General features: G+C 46.8%; 1 protein-coding gene across 1 annotated transcript; it reads right to left on the reverse strand.

Moving 5' to 3' along the window:
- Positions 1 to 1,773: 1,773 nt before the first annotated feature.
- Positions 1,774 to 7,766, reverse strand: tacr1b (tachykinin receptor 1b). The gene is made up of 7 exons (XM_034547217.1): positions 7,539 to 7,766; positions 5,177 to 5,352; positions 4,757 to 4,951; positions 3,982 to 4,132; positions 2,920 to 3,116; positions 2,727 to 2,823; positions 1,774 to 1,848 (listed from the first exon to the last, which is right to left on the reverse strand). Exons 1-7 carry the CDS (start codon positions 7,764 to 7,766, stop codon positions 1,774 to 1,776), a joined length of 1,119 nt encoding a protein of 372 aa, XP_034403108.1.
- Between the last annotated feature and the right edge of the window lie 2,095 nt (positions 7,767 to 9,861).

Raw genomic sequence — 9,861 nt, forward strand, 5'->3', positions numbered from 1 at the left:
ATCAAATAAACGAGAAGTCTGAATAATGAGGTTGAAAATCACAGAATTTGTTCGCTTACATTTTGTTAAATTAATGTGTTTGTTTTCTGTTTATTGAGTTTTCTGTTCTTGACCTTCATGTTCAGTTAAAAGGTTAAATGTTCTAATGTACAGTAAAGTCACGCTCACTGAATAAAGAGTCATAACGACACAGAAACTTATAATAATAATAATTAAGTATTTCATTGCTATCAGTGGTTCTCAAACACGATATTAAAAGGAAAAGTTGGTATATTTAAACCTGTTTTCTCATGTTTTTGTGACTAATGGAGACAACAGTGTTTTAAACCGTCAGTATTGAAGGAGAAGGCTGCAGAGGGCCGCCGCTAAACGTCCATTTACGTCCACTCAAAGTGCTCGTTTGTTGTGGTTATGAGACGACAATAAGGAACGAACCCGACAGAGAAATAAAAAAACCTTTCTCTTCAGAACCGATCCAATTGTAATTAAGTGTCTCGCTTGAAAGGAGAAGTCTCGTTCTGAGAAGCACTTCTATTGGACGTAAATGAAGGAGAGGAGTTCTTTCTTCGCCTCTCTGTTGGCGTCATGGGACTTGTTTTCAATGTCAGAATATGGCTGAATATTTAAGAGGATTTTAGACACTGTGTATAAAACTCAATGTTTAGGAACGAGACTTCTCAGAACGAGACTTCCCAGAACGAGACTTCCCAGAACAAGACTTATCAGAACGAGACTTCCCAGAACGAGACTTCTCAGAACGAGACTTCCCAGAACGAGACTTCTCATTGAGCGAGAGATTTCTCTCAGATTTCTCTTTAGGTGTCTTTCCATCATGTCGTCAGACACGATCTGAGCCCGTTAGCGGCAACAATGAGCACTTCTATTGGACGTAAATGACGGTGAGGAGTTGAACATTGCAGCTCTCTCCTTCAAAACAGGACCAATTAGCTTCTTAAGAAACAAAAACAGGATAAAATAAAGAGTCTGGGTGGAAAACCACCAACGGTACCCCTTTAAAAGACCCCGTTAAAGGGTCGGTTCACCCCGATAACGACGGGCGGCGCTCCTCGCGGGTGTTTGCCGATCCCTTTTGTTCCTTCGCACGACGCCTGTCGACAAGTATGTGCAGTCGGCTATTTTTGGCGGCGGCGGACCAAACCGCATTGTCTAAACAACGGGCTAATCCTGGCCAACAGGTGCAAGACACACACACACACACACACACACACACACACAATCACAATCACACACACACAGGACCACGCTTTTCCAAAACCAGCCCGAGAATGCCGGGGGTCCAGTGTCGCAGCGGCACGCACGTTAGCCGGCGGCGTTCTACCGATTCAACCGGAGGAGTTCAGGAGAGGAGGACGGAGAGGGTCACCAGATACATCCGAGGGGTTGAAATGAAGGAGGAGAAGAAGTAGAAGAGGTGAAGAAGATGAAAGAGAAGAGAGAAGAGAAGAAGAAGGAAAGGAAGGTGAAGAAGGTTGAAGAAAATATTGACCTCTGGTTCTCGGAACTGTTATTTAAATGGTAGTTTATAAGTATATATATACACACACATATATATATATATATATATATATATATATACACATACATAAATATATATACATATATGAGCCTTAATGTGAGGGTGATTCTTCAGATGTTGAGCAGCCATGTGACGCTCTAGTTACGGTGTACGTAACTTTAAAAGCTTCTCAACTACGACAACTTGCCGAGGTGTTTGCTCTACTGGGAGTCGACGCCACGCTGCAGCGCCGCCCTCTATTGCTCCGCCGCTGCCGGGTGGACGGCGACGGAGACAACGGTCTCCATCCGACTGGCTCTGTAGATGCTGACCTGCAAGACACGAGTTAGGGAATATTTAGGCATTGGAAGAGTCACGACAAGGACCGGTCATGTAAAGTAGAAGTGCTGGTTCTGGTGCCCCCTGTGGACTAAAGTGGTAGTGCTGGTTCTGGTGCCCCCAGTGGACTAAAGTGGTAGTGTTGGTTCTAGCGCCCCCTGTGGACTAAAGTGGTAGTGCTGGTTCTGGTGCCCCCCTGTGGACTAAAGTGGTAGTGTTGGTTCTGGTGCCCCCTGTGGACTAAAGTGGTAGTGTTGGTTCTGGCGCCCCCTGTGGACTAAAGTGGTAGTGTTGGTTCTGGCGCCCCCTGTGGACTAAAGTGGTAGTGTTGGTTCTGGCGCCCCCTTTGGACTAAAGTGATAGTGCTGGTTCTGGTGCCCCCTTTGGACTAAAGTGATAGTGCTGGTTCTGGTGCCCTCTGTGGACTAAAGTGATAGTGCTGGTTCTGGTGCCCCCTGTGGACTAAAGTGGTAGTGTTGGTTCTGGCGCCCCCTTTGGACTAAAGTGATAGTGCTGGTTCTGGTGCCCTCTGTGGACTAAAGTGATAGTGCTGGTTCTGGTGCCCCCTGTGGACTAAAGTGGTAGTGTTGGTTCTGGCGTCCCTTTAGAAAACCTAAATTTACTGCAGCAGGGTCTGAAAGTCTGCCCCTGGTTCTGGTTCTCCCGTGCCCCCTCCAGCGGGGGTCTCCTGGGTCTCCAGCAGCGTGGTGTCGACTCCCAGAGAGGATGATGAGGAGGAGGAGCTGCTGTTCCCGGGAGCTGAGCTCTCCTCCTCCCTCCAGAGCGGTGAAGCCTGATCTGGGTCTAGTCCACGGTGGACTGGCCTCTACTGGAGAGTACCTTAACCAGTACCGTAGCTTCTCCCACTCACCTGTGTCTGCAGGTAGCGTGGGGACTTGAGCTCCAGCTGCTCCTTGGCCCCGGCTGGAGCCCAGCAGCAAAACACCTGCTGGAAGCCGGCTCTGAACCTGGAGGATTAAACACAGATTACCCAAAACCCCCACGAGCCGGCGGAGGGACGCACAGCGAGTCCCTTGACCCGATTAAACCACGGGAGCCGTTACCTGCTGTTGAGGCAGTAGTAGATGATGGGGTTGTACATGGTGGAGCTCATGGCGAGCCACATGACGGCCAGGTACACCTGCTGCATGTAGCGCTGCTCGAACAGGTCGGGGAAGAACTGGTGCAGTAAGAAGTAGACGTGGTAGGGCAGCCAGCACACGGCGAAGGTACACACCACCACGATCATCATCTTCACCACCTGCTCGGGGCACAAAAACCCACAGGTCAGAATGATCTTCACCACCTGCTCGGGGCACAAAAGCCCACAGGTCAGAATGATCTTCACCACCTGCGCGGGGCACAAAAACCCACAGGTCAGAATGATCTTCACCACCTGCTCGGGGCACAAAAGCCCACAGGTCAGAATGATCTTCACCACCTGCGCGGGGCACAAAAGCCCACAGGTCAGAATGATCTTCACCACCTGCGCGGGGCACAAAAACCCACAGGTCAGAATGATCTTCACCACCTGCTCAGGGCACAAAAACCCACAGGTCAGAATGATCTTCACCACCTACTCAGGGCACAAAAACCCACAGGTCAGAATGATCTTCACCACCTGCTCAGGGCACAAAAACCCACAGGTCAGAATGATCTTCACCACCTACTCTGGGCACAAAAACCCACAGGTCAGAATGATCTTCACCACCTGCTCAGGGCACAAAAACCCACAGGTCAGAATGATCTTCACCACCTGCTCAGGGCACAAAAACCCACAGGTCAGAATGATCTTCACCACCTGCTCGGGGCACGAAAACCCACAGGTCAGAATGATCTTTTCACTGTTTTGGGGATTAAAAAAAACAACAATAAAATAAATGAGGGTGTTCAGTCAAAAGAGCTCCGTGAGAACGCAGGTGTGTGTGTGTGTATGGGTGCGTGCATGTTTAAGTGTGTCAGTGTGTGTGCATGTGTAAGTGTGTGTTGGGTGTGTGCATGTGTAAGTGTGTGTGCATGTGTTTGTAAGTGTGTGTGCATGTGTAAGTGTGTTGGTTGTGTGCATGTGCATGTGTTTGTGCATGTGCGTGTAAGTGTGTGTGCGCATGTGTGTGTGTGTGCATCACCTTGCGTTTGGCAATCAGCTGTTCTTTGTAGTGATCAGAAGAGTTTCCGGGGATCTCGCTCGCCCACAGGGTGACGCCCACGATCGTGTACGCGCATCCCATGATGCCGAGGGGCAGGAAGTAGATCAGCAGCGTCACACACACGTAGTATCTGGAAGACGAGAGGCGGAAGATATATTGATGACGTGTCGTGATTGGCAGTTATTACGCATTATTACACTATTTGGCTTGTGGCTTTGTGCACTTTTATCATTGTGTGTTGTTGTTGTTGTTGTTGTTGTGTCACAGACTATGTGTTTACATTCCAGACACCATGAGGGAGCGTCTCCTCCTCGGCAAGAAATAATGATTACTGCGCTGGTTCTTCCAGCTGCAGCAGATATCCTGTTCAGATTACACTTTATTACCCACAAAGGGGTGTTGCAGCCACATAATTTATATATATATATATATATATATATATATATATATAAAAGTGTATTTTAAAAAATCATGATGGCATTTCATGATTGAGAACGGCTCCAAACTGTTTTAAATCGGAACTAATATTCAAAACCAATTTAGAGATAGATTGGAAATAATCTGCCATGAAAAGATAGAAGTCTCTCCTGACCACCAGGGGGCGACTCCTCTGGTTGTATAGAAGCCTATGCTTCATGTGTTAAAGCTGCATTCTCTCTACTGACCACCAGGGGGCGACTCCTCTGGTTGTATAGAAGCCTATGCTTCATGTGTTAAAGCTGCATTCTCTCTCCTGACCACCAGGGGTACTCACATCTTCTTGGCGTCCACGGCGTTGTACTCGGGCCAGTCGATGTAGCAGACCGTGCGTCCCGGCAGCAGCGCGGTGGCGGAGAAGTAGTACTGAGGGAACGCGAGCAGCAGCGCCAGCGTCCAGACCACCAAGACCACCACGCGGGTCTCCGTGGAGGTCAGCCTCTGCTGCAGCGGGTGGATGATCGCCATGTATCTAACGTGGGCACATCTTCCGTTACCCCGTTGGCTTTCTACTCATTTTCACACAAACAACGAGACGGAAGAGTCCAAACACCTGCAGAACGTTAGCTAACATGCTAAAATACTCTCGGAGCTACTAGCGTGTCTGCAGACCGTTTTATTTCCACTCTCCAAGAACAATGAAAAAAAGCCTACATGTTAAATGTTTCCTCTATTACACACACACACACACACACACCTGTCCAGAGCGATGGCCGTCATGGAGTAAATGCTGGCGAATATGGCTGCGATGGGGAAGAAGTTGTGGAAGCGGCAGTACACCAAACCGAAGTACCACTCGTTGTGAACGGCGTAGGTGAAGTTGATCACCGTGTTGAAGGCCGACATGGCGGCCTCGGCGACGGCCAGGTTCACCTGCAGGGGAGCGAGGGAAGAGTCGCTCGTATCAAAACCTACAAACAGGACGGCTCGACGGCTGTCAGTCATGACCCAGGGCACAAAACTGCCCCTTACATTGTCTGCAGGAAGAGAAACTGGATGCATGATGTTTCTTCTTCTCTCAAAAAGGGTTACGATAACTATTTTTCTTTCATATTGAAGACCAGTCGGTCGTTTAATGGACCACATGTAACCCAGACCATGTTTTCTGCAGGTTCACCAGGTAGACCTTCAGACCATCTCACACCTGCTCCAGACCGGCCAAAGTACAAAAGTTTAAAGGAAAACCAGTCCGGGACTTTGTCTCTTTGTGGACTCAAAGGTCTGCTGATTGACAGCAGACTTTTGAGTCCCGGACCTTATTTCGTAAAACATACATTATGTAGGTGGGATAGATCTTTGTGATCGTTTTGTATTTCTCTGTAGTTGTTTTTTGTCTCTTTGTGGTTGTTTTGTGTTTCTTTGTAGTTGTTTTGTGTCTCTTTGTGGTTGTTTAGTGTCTCTTTGTAGTTGTTTTGTGTTTCTTTGTGGTTGTTTTGTGTCTCTTTTGGGTCATTGTGGTCTCATCGTAGTTGTTTAGTGTCTCTTTGTAGTTGTTTTGTGTTTCTTTGTAGTTGTTTTTTGTCTCTTTGTGGTTGTTTTGTGTTTCTTTGTAGTTGTTTTTTGTCTCTTTGTGGTTGTTTTGTGTCTCTTTGTAGTTGTATTGTGTCTCTTTGTAGTTGTTTTTGGTCTCTTTGTGGACATTTTGTGTCTCTTTGTAATTGTTTTGTGTTTCATGTGTCTTTCTAGTTGTTTTGTGTCTCTTTGTAGTTGTTTTGTGTCTCTTCGTGTAGTTGTTTTGTGTCTCTTCGTGTAGTTGTTTTGTGTCTCTTTGTAGTTGTTTTGTGTTTCTTTGTGGTTGTTTTGTGTGTATTTTGTAGTTGTTGTGTGTCTCTTTTTTGTCATTTAAAGTTTCTTTGTGGCCATTTCTGAGAAACAAGCCGAGTTCCAGGTGATTGTTGTTGTTCCAGCTCGACATCAGACTTCACCCTCTGCTCATGTGGAGCTGTGGCATTCTGGGTAATGGCTGTTTGTTTGTACGTGAGCCCGTTGCTAAGGAGGCCTTCTGACGTCTTGAGCACAGATCAGCAGGATATAAAAACAATTCCTCGTGATTTAATTAATTGAATTAATGCAAAACCGGCGCAAAAAATGAAGCGAATGATCAACGCGGTCCGTTAAGAGGCGCCGAGCTGCTCGAGGAGACGTGATCGCTGCAGGTGTGACAGAGCTCGATGAACCTCCACGGGAATCGATCGACCGGCCTCCTGCAGCTCCTTCCTCCGCCACAACAGTACCAGCTCGGAGGCGCGTGAAGCGCCGAGAGAAGACATATTGACTTCTTGTTAGATTAAAAGACATTTTTGTTGTCGAAGTAACTGAATTCAATGTTGTTTTTTCAAAAACCTGCAGTTTCCCTAATCACAAAAACACAAACTAATGATCTGATTGGCTGCTGGAGGAAGAGCTGTGGCTCACACCTACCTGCTGACAGGCTGCAGGAGATCAATACTAAACAGATGGTCACCCTCTGATATCTCTGATATATATATATATATATAAATAAAAAGGATTGCAAAGAAGTCATGTGTTTTAATAAATCTCCTTCTTTGTCTTATGTGACAAATCAAAATAAATGTTGGATTTTGGGACTTCTATACGAGGTCTTTTTAAGCTGCAGGACATTTGGATTTGAGATATTTGTCACTATTTTATAAACTAAATGATTAATCGTGAACATAATCATCAAACGTGTTTAATATGTTGAAATAAGGAAAATAAGACATTCACTTATTGGTATTTTTAGTCATTTGATGCATCATGTCACTTTCTGACCATTATTTTGTGTTTTTAATTCACTTAATCAGCCCAGATGTGTGTCAGTTAGTCAGAATCATCTATTTGGTTTAGAAAACGTATTTAATTAAAGAGAGATGCAGTTTGTCCTCTGGGTTCACGATGCACCTGTTTGTGCTCCAGCAGCATCTTCGTTGCACTAAATTTGCTTTCATCAAATATAAAATCCATTTTAGTGGGCACAAGAAATTAAAAACACAAAAAAACATTCATCCCAAAAAACCGTTAAAAAGTTGCATTATCAAACCAAAACATTGACTCCTCACCAGAAAGTAGTTGGTGACGGTCCTCATGCGTTTGTGCGCCAGAATGATCCAGATGACCACCACGTTCCCGACCACAGACACCGCCACGATGCTGCAGTACGCGACCGCCCAGAGCGTGATCTGCCACACCGGCTGCACGAACTGGTTGAAGCCGTCGGTGCAGTTCACGGACGCGTTGGTCCCGTTCGTGGCGCAGAGCTCGTCGGTGGCGTTGAAGAGAGGGTCCATCTTTCTGGACATCGGCTCTCTCTGTGTGGGGGGTTAAAAATAGAGCAGAGTCCCGTTACTGGAATGGATTCCTGTCTAAGGGGGAGAAGCAGCAGTGAACATGAAGAAGGAATTTAAATTAAAAGCGCAAGTCCCACATTTTGTGGTGGAGACGTTTTTACGCACCGTGAAGCCGCGCGCTCCAAAACGCACCCAAAAAAAAAAAAACACGACGCAGCGCGCATGTCATTGACGTTATTCAGGCTGTTTAACCCACCACACACTATTAACCCCCCCTCACTCACTCTCACACACACACACACACACACACACACACACACACACACACACACACACACTCTCTCACTCACCACTTCCCAATTTACACACACAATGATTCGTCCTGCTCTTCTCTGGCTGATATCAGTTATTGGAAATCACTCTGAAATACGAAATAATTTATCAGGACTCTGCGGGATTAGCTCCGAGTCACTCTGATGATATTGGCTTATGTAATGTGATGAAGTTTAATGTCCACAACAGGTACCAGTGTGTGAATAATATATAGATGGTTTATGACACACTGTAATGTTGTTGTAAGCCAATAAAATGAAAGTAACACAAGACAGTAACGCACACGAAAGTAATGTGGCACAAACGTAAGGCTGCACGACAGTAACCCACTCGACAGTAACCCACACGAAAGTAACGTGGTATGAAAGTAACCCAGGCAAAAGTAACGTGGCACGAAAGTAACGCGGCACGAAAGTAACGCGGCACGAAAGTAACGCGGCACGAAAGTAACGCTGCACGAAAGTAACCCACGCGAAAGTAATGTAGTAACGTGGCACGAAAGTAACGCACGAAAGTAACGCCGCACGAAAGTAACGCCGCACGAAAGTAACGCACGAATGTAACGCACGAATGTAACGCACGAATGTAACGCACGAATGTAACGCACGAATGTAACGCACGAAAGTAACGCACGAAAGTAACGCCGCACGAAAGTAACGCCGCACGAAAGTAACGCCGCACGAAAGTAACGCCGCACGAAAGTAACGCCGCACGAATGTAACGCACGAATGTAACGCACGAATGTAACGCACGAATGTAACGCACGAAAGTAACGCACGAAAGTAACGCACGAAAGTAACGGCGCACGAAAGTAACGCCGCACGAAAGTAACGCCGCACGAAAGTAACGCTGCACGAAAGTAACGCCGCACGAATGTAACGCACGAATGTAACGCACGAATGTAACGCACGAAAGTAACGCACGAAAGTAACGCACGAAAGTAACGCCGCACGAAAGTAACGCCGCACGAAAGTAACGCCGCACGAAAGTAACGCCGCACGAAAGTAACGCACGAAAGTAACGCCGCACGAAAGTAACGCCGCACGAAAGTAACGCACGAAAGTAACGCACGAAAGTAACGCACGAAAGTAACGCCGCACGAAAGTAACGCCGCACGAAAGTAACGCCGCACGAAAGTAACGCACGAAAGTAACGCCGCACGAAAGTAACGCCGCACGAAAGTAACGCCGCACGAAAGTAACGCCGCACGAAAGTAACGCACGAAAGTAACGCCGCACGAATGTAACGCACGAATGTAACGCACGAATGTAACGCACGAATGTAACGCACGAATGTAACGCACGAATGTAACGCACGAATGTAACGCACGAATGTAACGCACGAATGTAACGCACGAATGTAACGCACGAATGTAACGCACGAATGTAACGCACGAATGTAACGCACAAATGTAACGCACGAAAGTAACGCACGAAAGTAACGCCGCACGAAAGTAACGCCGCACGAAAGTAACGCACGAAAGTAACGCACGAATGTAACGCACGAATGTAACGCACGAAAGTAATGCACGAAAGTAACGCACGAAAGTAACGTACGAAAGTAACGCCGCACAAATGTAACGCACGAAAGTAACGCACGAAAGTAACGCACGAAAGTAACGCACGAAAGTAACGCACGAAAGTAACGCCGCACGAATGTAACGCACGAATGTAACGCACGAATGTAACGCACGAATGTAACGCACGAAAGTAACGCACGAATGTAACGCACGAATGTAACGCACGAATGTAACGCACGAATG

The sequence above is a fragment of the Cyclopterus lumpus genome, chromosome 12, assembly GCF_009769545.1.
Source record: "Cyclopterus lumpus isolate fCycLum1 chromosome 12, fCycLum1.pri, whole genome shotgun sequence".
Lineage (NCBI taxonomy): Eukaryota > Metazoa > Chordata > Actinopteri > Perciformes > Cyclopteridae > Cyclopterus > Cyclopterus lumpus.